The sequence below is a fragment of the Urocitellus parryii genome, chromosome 4 (genome assembly GCF_045843805.1).
Source record: "Urocitellus parryii isolate mUroPar1 chromosome 4, mUroPar1.hap1, whole genome shotgun sequence".
Taxonomy (NCBI): Eukaryota; Metazoa; Chordata; class Mammalia; order Rodentia; family Sciuridae; genus Urocitellus; species Urocitellus parryii.
Genome location: NC_135534.1, coordinates 202066103 through 202078502, shown reverse-complemented (window position 1 = coordinate 202078502; position 12400 = coordinate 202066103). Strand labels below are relative to the sequence as shown.

Here is a 12400-nt window from a genome sequence, read left to right as displayed (position 1 = left end):
AACTCTGGTCCTGGAGTTGTATTTGAGAAAAGAGAATGGATTATTGTAAATTTGTAAATTAGGAGCCTGCTAATGAAAACTGCCTCCTTAACAAATCTGCTGGTGAATTTCTAAGGTATCCATTGTTCTTGATTGATTTTTGGATAGAACAAATATGTTTCTAAACAGGTATCCCTAAGTTTCTAACTGCTGATCACTTTAAGCCTAAACACTGAAGATGGCTGGATATTGGGAGTATGGGAGTGGATTGTAGGTAGGGATAGAGGGAGGGAGAAGGTGGGAGGAATGGGAGGAGTTTGGGCTTATCCAGGCCAGATAAGAGCTGGATCTCAGATGGTGCCCGGCATCCATTTGTTGATATTAATGTTTCACACCAGGATCATCCTCTAGAATGGGGAAGGGGTTTTAAGGGAAGAAAAATCAAGGCCACTAAAATGGACAGAACCCCCTAGGTTAGAAGTCAGTAAGAACAGTTAAACTGCCTTCCTAAAGTATGTGGATTAGATGAGCGTGGAGAAGGAACAGTTCTAACCAAGAGCTGCGACTGAATGAAATCCAGTTAGGGTTTTGCTAATGAGTAGAGAGCCATTGGATTAAGAGTAGAAGGTCTTTCACCAGAAACTGGGCCACCCACAGGACTCCCAGAGACTGTCTTGCCTTCTCTTGGCTCTGCAACCAAGGGGAAGGTAAGCTCTTTTTCTTAAGAGTCATGCCCCAGATTCATTGCTCTTTCCTGCATGAGGGCTTTTCCAAAGAGCCTACAGATAAATTTGCCTTTTTTGATGGTATCTCCAAAGTTTACCCTAAGTGATCAAACCTTTGTTAAACAGTGTGTCATTAGCTTGAAGCCTCCTCTGCTCTTAGATGGCATTGCTGTGTGGTCTGGAAAGGAAGAGGAGGGGGAGAAGAAAGCATTTTTGCACCAATTCATGCTACTAACAGACTTCCTCTCATTTATACCTTATAAGAAACTCATTTTTATAACTAATATAAGCTGAGGGTCAGAGAGAAGCACTTCAAGGTCACACAGTTTGGTAAGAGGCAGAGCTAACATAGAATAAGAAATAAAATAAGATATTGGTGCATTCTTTGTAACCAGGCCTGACAACATGTGTGTAAATTATCCTAGTTATTTATTGTTTGCTCTAGTCATAGAGGACTGTGTGTTTCTTTTCATTCTGTCGAATTAGCAAACATTTTCATTGTCCAGATTGTCCTTATGTGTGGAAATGTAACATATGCAGCCTATTTAATTTTGTATTTGTAAATCTGACTTGATTTCCTTTTTGGCAACAGCTACTGTCTAGAGAAAAGAAAAGATTTTTCTTTGTGTCTGTTTATAGTGACAGAAATATTGGAGTAAGTAATAAACATGGAAAGCATTAATTACATACTTCTAAGAATTTAAAGGTCAGACAAGCTAAATATGTACGTTTTCCTCACTGGAATGTCTGTCTACTGAAATTGTGCCAGGATATGCTTTGTTCCTACAATAAAGGCACTCATTTTAGATAGCCATCAACTTACTTTGGTATCCAAAAATTATACCAGATTATGCTTTAGTCACTATATCTCTTAAAAGTTTAGGGCCCATATTTCTGATGTGAATGTGATTTGTTTCATAATACACCCTCTTTGGCCATGTTTCGTTACTTTGTCTCATTTTGATTTCTTCTGTTCTCCCCTCAGCTTACTTGGAGTCTGTCAGCTGCTGCTATGTACATGTCAGACTCGTGGCTTGTAATGTTTATTAATACAATGTCAGTCTTGCTGTTGAAAAAACTGTGATGCTTCTCAGAAGGTTGCAATAGAACGAAGTGTTTGATTTCCAGATTCTGTCTGCACTGCATGGTGAATACATTCTCAGATGTTATGCAGTTCACTGACCTGACAGTTATGGAACCCCGCCTGGGACCCCATTTCAGCAGGACATATTTGAACAGAAACAGTTTGCAAAACTTTACACACTTAAACTCCTGCCAAGGCAAACTGTTAGCCACTTGAGTTTGTTATAAATACCCAGTGGCAGTGGTTGGAAGTAGCCCACGGTGTGTTTTATATTCTGAACTGAATGTGAATGTCTTTGCGGTTATATAGAGTAGTAAATAATTGAGTTTGATTAGGGAGAGGGACCTCATTATCCCCCACCTGTGCCCAGCTGGAAGGGGAGGGTCGAAATGAAGCCATTAGCTGTCTCTCTTACTGGCATCTCAAAGAGCTCAAATACATCTGTGTCTTATTTTCTTTTCTGGCACAATCAGTCGAGCAAGCTAAGCAGGCATGACCGGATTTGGCAAGTCCCAAGGACTCTGGCAAAGATACACAAGGAGAAGGCGGAGGGCAGTCATTTTGGCTTCTCACTGCCCATTAGTCTAGCGAGTTATGTTTTTGGAAAATGTCTGTTTTGAAAAAGAGTACTTTGTCCAATGTCAAACATCACATGCTCACACAATGCGCTTTGATCTTTTAAAAAAATTTTGGCCAATGCAAGGGGAAACAAACTGTGGCATTCACACTCGTATGAACTCTCTTTATGGATAAAGTAATACCTGAAGGACTTACTTTAACGCAGGCATGCTGCAGTTATTACAAGGCTTTTTCTTGCTCATATGTTTTCATCTTCTATCTTGAAGTGCTAGGGAATGAACATGCATGGAAGTGGGACCAGAGCAGGACAGGACCAGAGGAGTGCATCTTTAGCACTGTGCATTTTCAGGACTAGAGGACTAAGCGATGTTCTTGGCAGCCTTGTCCCACCTCTGGAAAAGGAGACTGTGGCTCATGAAACGTGGCAACTCCAAGGTCTTTCAAGAAAGGCTCATGTAGGATGTGGGGTGATCTGGCTGTAACATCTGTCACCCCATCTATCACCAGAGCTGATTTGGCTGATTTGGCTGAGCTGGCTAGCTAAGCAGGTGTCCCCTTCCTCCCTCACTGCTCCATATTCGACCCTCCCAAAGCTGCGCACTCGGTCAGAGTATGACCTTCCCCAATAGAGAAGGACTGTCCTTCGGTCAAGGGTATATGTGTAGCTGTGTGCCCCTGCTAGAACCTCCAAACAAGCTCTCAAGAAAGGATCTTATAGGTTGTGTAGTTAGTCTGAGAGTCAGGACATTTATAATCAAAATGAATTTGTTGAAGGGGAGGTCAACAAATTTTCCATGGGTTGGTCAGTGTTCCAGTCTGAAGGATGTGCTTTCTGGAAGTCTCTTCTTTCACCAAGTCCCTGCGCCTCCATTCTGAGCTGTTGAGGGGTTAAAACAGGTTTCAGAGTCTTGCTATCCTAGGGTTAAGGCTCCTGCAGGACTTGTTAGCTATGTAGCTCCTTAACCTGGCCAAACCTCAGCTTCCCTTGCTGTCACACAGGACCAGTAATAGCACCTACCTTTCAGGGAGGGTTATGTAAATAAAGTAAGTGTTCAGTAAATGTTGACTTATCATTGTCTCTCATTACATATTACTTCTCTGTATATATGAAGAAAAGTCTGTAAACTCTAGTATATTAGTTGTTGCTTAATTAAATATTTCTTCTCTGACAGGCATTGTGGTAAGCACTTTAGAAGTACAGTCTTTCAGTCCATGAATTATCATCATCCACATTGTCCATGAGAAAATGAAGTCAGAGTGATTATGTTGTTTACCCAATGAAGGCAGAGCTGAGACTTCAAACCAGCCACTTTTTTCCAGATCTGGCTGCACTCTGCTGCCTTCTGGTGTTGCCACCATCTTTCTTGGCATGCCATAAACCTTGCAACAGTGTTTGAGACATCGTCCCCACTGGGAAGCTTCTCTAACTCCCCTCACCTGCATGTGGCTGGATCAAGAACCCCCATGTCTCAGCAAGACCCTGAGATTGTCTCTGACTTTGTGCTCATCACAGAGAATTATAATCATTTGTTGGCTTCTTTGACTTTTGCTTCCACTAGACTGTGCTACCTAGTTAGTAGCCATATTTTATATTTTTGGATCCAAAATAGGATCATTAAAGAAGAATGACCTCAGGTGAATTACCTGATGCTGCCAGCTTCAGTTTCTGTGAAATGCTATAATAATATGTATTTTAGGATTGTGTGTGTGGGGGGCAACATAAAACAGCACTAGGTACATAGTAAACTTCAATAAATAGTAATTGTGGCTATTATTTTTGTGATTGGTAACCAAGGGGCATTGTTAAACATGAACAGTGTATATAGTGTGCTGATCAGAAATCTCTTAATTAATCTTACTGAATTTCTCTGCCCCACAATGAATTTTGACTTCCATCATCTCCATCCACGACAAGTGAGTTAAGTCAAGGTAGAGTACACCAGTGGTTTACTCTCTCAAAAAGGAAGGCTGTGGGGCTGGGATTGTAGCTCAGTGGTAGAACACTTGCCTAGCATGCGTGAGGCACTGGGTTCAATTCTCGGCACCGCATGTAAATCAATAAATAAAAAATAAAGGTCTGTCAACAACTAAAATAATATTTCCTTTAACAAAAGGAAGGCTGTGTAAATGGAGCCCCGGGGTACTCTCCTTTGACCCTCAGGGAAGTTTTGCTTCCTGGGCCATTACTTGCTGATAGTGCCCCTAAATGTTGCCACCAAGCCCAGCAAATCAACACATTTTACTGCTCCATTGTTACCAGCTACATGCAATCAGTATTGAGATCTATTCCTCCGGTAAGCAATCTCTGTATAGGAGCATTAAATCTCTGTATAGGAGCATTATGGGACCACACAGAGCCTCTTCTCTTGAGGTGGTGACTTGGATCTTGGGGGACAAAGAGAACTAACATTAGGAAACATCTTTGACCAAATGCCAGGTGCTTGGCATTTGTTGTATATATCAGCCTCATGGCAGTTCTGAGGGGAAATCACTTTCTTGTTTCCTGGATGCAGCTGAGGGAAGCATTTAGTCAGCCATGGAATCAGGATTTCAGTCAAAGGGCTTTAACTCCCAGCCCATGTGTTTTCCTCTCCAGTATGTTGCCTTCCCACTTGGGTTCTGGTTCCAGATCTATAACCATACAAAGAACCTATGCTTTTCAGATGAAGATCTGGGCCCCTGTTTTCTCTGTGTCTTGGGCACCTCTGGTTTCCTGCTTTGTGGAGAAATGCTCCTGTGTTGGGTTGATGCTAGTGTCAGAACTTCCCTATGGCAACTTAGTGGATTTGCACGGGCACAGAGCGAATTCCTCAAGTGAGTAATCTCTTTTTAAAATGCCCGTACATTTTTCAGTGGTTACAGACTTGACAGGGCCTAGCTTTGAATTGACTGAAGCACTCCTGGCAGCATTTAGTCAGCTCCCTGAAGTGGAGTTTCATCTTGGACCAGCACAGGCAGCCCAGGAGCGGTGGAATGCCCTCCCCTGGGAAGCAAGCTGCCTGTCTACAAGGGGAGCAATTTCTGAGCCAAGATACTGGGTCTGTATGTGGCCTGCTGGTCCGTCTGAGCTGGTCACCTGTGTGCAGGTCACCGCCCAGGGGAAGGAAGGTGGGACTAGTAGCACACATTTGCTTCAGAACCATTGTCTTCTCAGTCTCAGATCCAAAGCCTTCCATGAAATAAGAGTGGCTTTAAAAGATGTATTTCAAAAGATTTTTCAGAAAGCCCATAAAAAAAAAACCCTGGATGTAAAGATATGAGGCATAAAACCCAGACTGTTTGGAAGTCAAGCTGAAAATTGGGGTAGCAAGTCTCCATTCCCACTTATTAAATGGAAGAATAACTTAACAGTAGCATCCAGATGGATTCTGAGAACTCTTCGGTTTTAGAAGCCTTTAGGTGTTTTACTCAGAAGCCCAAGTGCTGCCCACTTGAGCCCCTGCAGTGCTGCGGAGGAGGCACAAGAGCCAACATCTGTGCTGGTCTGGGGGACAAGGAGTGGAGTGTGGGAGTGACTCGAGGAAACTTTCATTAAGTCTGGTGTAGTGTGCATTGTGCGGGGCAGAGCCTCTTTCTCCTTTTAATGTGCAGGTTTTTACAGAAATGGAACCCCAGAGTGAGATACTGCACACTCGCGAAGGCACATTCCGAGTGCCGCGAGTGCCCCTGCCCGTCGCTCTTGTTTTCATTTTCCTCTCATGAACCTTGCTACCCTGGCTTCAGCACGGAGGCTGTAAAGGAAGATGGAGAGCCGAGTTACCTCAGAATGATCACTATCGTTAACATTCACGGGTGGTTCACTTATCATTCCTGACTGCACAGACATGGCAGCCGCTCGGAAGCGTCCGCAGGTGTAGCATGGTGATACATATTACATTGTGCCACAATGGATTTATGTATTCTGTAACAAAAGAAAAGTGTAATGAAAAAATACAGAAGGTAATCCTTTATTCCTCCACCACACAATTTATCAGTAATGCCTGTGGATGATAAGTGCCAGGGATTTCCTCTGCTTGCTTTAACCTTGTCACCTAGGTACGTTTTGGTAAAATGACAGAAAAATACAGACTGGGGATTTTCCTCTGTTCAAAAATATTTTAAAAGGACACTTTTAATTTATGGATGTTAGTCCAAACACAAGGCTTCCTTTTGAGCTTTTAGTCTGCCTTTGCTGAAAAAGATGAACGCCTTGGCTTGAGGTAAGAGTATCAGCCAGTAGCAGATCAGGAAAGAAAGAAAGCATTTTATAAGCAGACTCAGATCTACAGTAGTTCAAGTAGAACCTGGATGAGTGGGGAGTTCTTGAAGTCTAGGCAGGACTAGTTTGTGAGTGCCCAAGAACTTGTATTCCCATTCAGCCCTGCTGGTCCATCGCTCTACATATTGCCACAGATGGAGCGCACACTGACTTCCGAGGAGAAAGCCGGGGAAGGCAAATCTGAACGTGGTTGATTGGCATTTGTTCCAAACACACACTGGCCTAGTGCCAGAACAAATACCCCAAGTTTTTAAATGTCCAAGGCACTTTACATTTCAGTACTCTTGCCAAAGTATCACTTACTGCATCATTCCCTAAATATAGTTTTTTTTTTTTTTAAAGAGCTATTTCTTATTTTGCTTTGATCAGTAAAATAAACTTTTGAAGATTGTTCTGGGATAGGGTCCAGCTTCTGAGGTAAAGAATGGCCAGGGCTCAGGCATGATTCAGTAACAGAGTGTTCAGTAAAATTAGCTTGACAGTTCTCAGGCCTGCTGTTCGATAGCAAGAACTTGACCAAGTTAAAATGGATGATCATGCTGGCCAGACCAGCATCAGTTTTGCTTTTTAACAAATGGAATGTCAGAGATTAAATAGCCATCCGTATGGAGAGGAGGGTTGTGGATATGTCTCTGTATTAGGGAAGCAAATTGGGTTCTTGGTTTTGATATTGGCCCCTCGCCCCTGTGGAGAGCCAGCCACCTGGTTGGGTCCAACCTAGACTTCAGGCCCCTTCTCAGTCTATCCTACCTTTGAGAAGTTTTTCCAGGATTTAGCTTGGGGCTTTGGCTTTTCTTTCAGATTTCTTGTCAATAGGAAGTTCTGCCATGTTTTTTGGCCATGTTCCCCTTTGAGATTCTTACAGGGAAATGGGAATGTGACCAGACTCCTCGTGGCAATTCCCATGTTCCATAGTTGGAAACTTGAGTCCTGCTTGTTACACGAACTACTTGGAATGGTCCCGTTTTGTTCCTTTGCCCAAGCATAGTGGGTAATAGTTAGGATACTTGCTTTTGCAATTAACAGTCTTGGTGAGGTTTATACCTCACCCAGGAGTTGGGCTGCTGTTTTTGACTACTTGTTCTTTAGCTATTTTCCCCTTAGATGAAGCCCCCTACCCCTACCTAATTTGATCGACTAGAAGCTTACAAGTGGTGTTAATTCTTTGTCTTATAATTGTTTGTGCATCAGGTAATATTTTGTTTGTCTTTTTAGGACTAAGTAGATGAAAACATTCCTACTGACATGTACACAAACTCTATATTTAATAATACACATAAAGAGAGATGTATGCTTTGCTAGGCGGTTAAAAGAGCCTTTTTTTTTCTGCATCTAAATTGCTTTGGGGTGTCCTTTCCCCCAGCCTTCATGATGCTTTTCCTCCAGGGCTTGTTATTCCAATGGCAGGATCTGCCTGCAGTGACATCTGCTGACACGCCAAGTTTACCAATTGTCAGTCCTCGCTGCAGGATTTGACTGAGGAGCCAGCACCAGGAACCCACAGTATTACTGACTCACACAGACCTATTAGTTTCAATTTGAGATGAATCAGGGAAAAAAAAAAATACCCTAACCCTGACCTCTCTTTCATTTGGAACTTCTTATACTTCAATATCTCCGTCCCTGCATTAGAAGTAGATTAAATTCATCCTATTTTTAGGTAATAGACACTAATAATTGATTTATATTTAGTTTAAAACTTTCTGAAACCCGATGAAGATTGTAGTAATGTCCCTCTGGTTGAATGTTTGTGATGATTTAACGTTTGTCTTTTCCTGCAGAAATGCTGCTCATGGATTCTCCCTCATTCAGGTGGACAACACCAAGGTCACCATGAAGGAGATCTTGCTGAAGGCAGTGAAGCGAAGAAAAGGATCCCAGAAGATATCAGGTGGGAGAGCAGAATCCAGCCCAGTAGCAGAAGCTTAACCCTTAGTGAAAAGGGCTGTGTGTAATGGCTGGCTGGGTTGTTTCAGATATCATTGCTAGGAAGTTTGGTTAGCAGGTCTACAGCACCAAAACAAAACACAAATAATTCAACTCCCACCCCTCCCCCCACCAACCAAACCCTGGCTGGGCCTTAGGAAGGGATTGGGTCAGGGACATATGTGTGAAGAATATGTTCATATCAGTTAAGGACATTCCGTCATTAATAATTTGTGGTAAATTAAGACAGAGCTACTTGTGTTAACCATTAGTTGATGTAAAGCTGTCTTAAAAACTGAATCAATCCTGAACTTGAATTATTGCTTTTAATTTCATGTTTTCACATAATTTTTCAAAGGAGAACTTTGAATTACTAGTGTTTAAGATATGGGAAAAAATAGAAGAAAAAAATTTCATTTTTACCAAATGAAGACAACCTTTAAAAATCTTTTTTAAAGATAAGTCACTTTATGGATACAAATACGTATTAGTCTTTTAACTCTTCACTCCCCGACTTGGTGTAGAAAATAGGCTTCTGATCCTAGCTATGATATTTAAAGAATATAGGGGGAAAATATTGCTGGTATTGAGAAATAATTATCTTGAGAAATAGCTCAAAGATTTGTCATACCACAGACAACTTTAATATAAATCAACCTATGTATGACATGTCAAAGAGCTTTGTAAATAAAAAGACTTCTTAAACACCTGATTTCACCTTTTGGAAAGGATAAAAAAGAATTGCTCGTATTGAAGAAAATAGTTTTGTGCTCTTTTTAAGGGAAAGCATATAATCTGTTCCAGATTTAATTAGCTATCTTCAGATGAAAGCTGAAGTTTTAATAAAAGTTAGAAGAGATAACACAGTGAAGGACACGGATGAGCTGTCTCAAGGCCATATTCCAGGGGAACGATAAGAGCTGTAAAAAATGGCAGAGGAGAGCAATTGAATGGAGCAATGAAAATCTGATTCTCATAAAAAAGAGAGAGAGAGAGAGATGCTGGTAGGGGCGGTTGTAGATGAGACCTGCTAGCGTCTGCAAGCAATTTGGATGCTTGCCAGGAGTCATTGTTCACCCTCGGCTGTGGCGGCTCCGTCCAGATGTGCCAACTGCACGTTTCGGCTTTTGCCAGCTGACTGCGCCGTTTGATAACCAGCTCTCTGGATGCCCATCACTGGCCGCAGAGATAGAATTAAATGATGATGATCTTCCCACAAGTTGGGAGAGGAAACAATGCATATAAATCTTGATTTCATCTCAGCATGAGAAGTCTTTATCCATCATCACTCATAATGAACAAGTCGTTAGCTGGGATGAATGGTGTTCTGGTTTTTCCAAACACCTCTTTTGTTCATTTTTTGGGTGACTTTTATCTATTGCGTGGGGGTCAAACCTCTTTGCATTTAGGGGATGATTGAAGAGGCATAGCCTCTCCTTCCCAAGGGAAAGTAGATATTTTAGGGTTCCAGGTGCCAATCAGTAGCTTTTAAAGTGCCTTAGATACTCAGAGATATTTAATAAGCATCCATCCTCCTTTAGAATCTGCGTTCTTTTCTCTTGTTTGTCTCTAAGTTTTTTTTACATGATACATATTTTGTGATGTAATTCTTTATACTCTAAGAATGCAGTATTTTGAATTGTCAAAGAAGGAAATAGAACTTTTGACCTTAATAGAAATTCTGCTGTCACAGATTTTTCGAGACCATGAAACTCCTATGAAGTTGCCGGGATAAAGCTGAGCCAGTGTCTTTCCTTCTGTCTGCAGCCATCTCTGTCCAATTTTATGCCTGTTTATCCATGTCATCCCCAGCATCCACATTTATCACACACACATTTATTCATGTTCACCTTTGTGTCTGCATTTCTGCCATTTCCTTCAGAGTCTTTGCCATATCCTTGGCAAAGACTTAGTACTCAATATCAGAAAAAGTGATCTGCATTATTTATTCCTTTTCATACTAGAGAAGCCAATTGAGATTGATACATTTACATAAATTACTGTCCATTTTCTTAATCCAAAAAGCTCTTTCAATTGCTTTATTAAATGTCTGGTCTCATGATATAAGAGGATCTCTAGTTTGGCTAAGATATTTGCCTAAGGTTAGCACAGTAAAGTCAGAGAATACTTTGTGGTTTTGAACTTTGTGTGGTGGGTTTCTTTTAGAAGTTGATTAATGAAAAGAGAGAAATCTGATGTCTTAGAAAGGAGCATAAGTACATTTACTTTTCAAAATCTGTTGGTACTCAAAATTGCTATGAAATACTTAGTACTTACCCATTATGACACATGAACTTAGTCATGAACTTGGTGGGAAGAGATGCCAAGTTAGAGATACTCGTCATTTACTTGCTAGTTGTCCCACAGTGGCCTGCCCAGTCTTTGGAAGAAGATGTCTGTTATATCTAGAACAGGATCAGAGTGCTTAGCCCTCTGGTCAAGCAGCTTTTAACTGATGGAGTGCAGAACCCTGTTTGTCTCTTTACTATTGTTTTTTAACTTGAGAAGTGGAAAAATGCCACCTGAAATAAAGTAACACGTGTGGGCCATGTGAAGTTAGTAGTTCCCACGCTGTTCATTAGCTGTTAGTTAATATTAGAATAAGATTTCAGAAATTCTTTGGTAAACTAACAGTGAACTTCTATCTTGTTCCCGAATTATCACATAGCACTTCATTTAATTGTAACAATGAATTAAGAATTTGAACTATTTCATATTAAATCAAAATGTGGGATTAATGATAGTCCTGATATTTAAATACTTTATTGTCCTTCCCTCTGGCACGGCACTTGCTATTTGTAAAAATATCAGAAAGTACTATATGTTTGAGCAGAAATTCTTCTTTGTTTAGGTAAATTGCTTCATCCATAGAAACACAGAGGGCTTTAAAATATTTTTGCTTTTTAAGATAGAATACCATTACAAACACTTGTAACTAATCCAAATTTTGACTTGCATTACTTGTATTATTTCATCGAATCACAACTATTTGTGAACACTACAGGGCTTTTTCCTGTTGATATTCATGTACTTAGCTATAGGGGTCTTTGCACAGTGTGTTCCAGTCAGCTCTTTGCTAAGGCCAATTTTTTAAAGTCTACTTTTAAAGTTTCTTTTAGAAGTTTCTCTGTAGCTTTTCATTTTATTTCTGACCTATTGACATTTGAAATCTACATGCATTGCTAGGAAGTTCCCACTATTGGAGAAAATAGTAAATGGAGAATCAGTTTTCAGAAGAATTTGATGAGATCTTTTTACTAATTTAAATAGTTACATGGGTGAGTTTTTGACACAGTGAAGATAACCTGTTTAGGCCCTGGATTCAGCCAGTAAAATATACTCACCTGTTTAGTAAATAATGACCTCAGTTCATCGGATCTCCCTCTGTCAAGGTCACCTGCTTGATCAGTGACCTCATGAGCTTCTCAGTGTTTTGTTTATTGTTGTTTAGAAATACTATTACCCACTGGTCTCCCAAAGCTTGATGTTGGCTATGACAGAGACATGGTTGAGAAATGGAGGCAGATCAGTTTCAATTTTAACACTGACCCAGGGAATACAGGTACCTCTTGATCTACAAAAGAGAGAAGGCTTCACAGTGGGATTAACCAAGCAGAGTAGAATTCTGTATTGCTGATTCAGTATTCATTCTCATTATGAAATGGAGGTGCTTTTCTCTGTTATCTGCTGAAAGTTGAACAGAAGCAAATTCACTTTTCCTTACCCCCATCTTCTTGTCTTTTGATGTGAAAGATAAATTTTTATTAGTGTGGAGATCCTTTTTAAAAGTTCTGCTATTATAAACCTTATGACGTGCATTCCTACTCTCTTATAAAATTTCACCTATAA

General features: G+C 40.7%; 1 protein-coding gene across 6 annotated transcripts in view; it reads left to right on the top strand.

Moving 5' to 3' along the window:
• Positions 1 to 12400, top strand: part of Mapkap1 (MAPK associated protein 1) — a 230800-nt gene that overhangs the window by 131648 nt on the left and 86752 nt on the right. For all 6 annotated transcript variants that reach the window (XM_077797105.1, XM_026386354.2, XM_026386351.2 and 3 more), the window contains one exon: positions 8407 to 8516. In XM_077797105.1, the coding sequence (XP_077653231.1) occupies positions 8407 to 8516 (110 nt within the window). The remainder of the gene's footprint in view (positions 1 to 8406; positions 8517 to 12400) is intronic.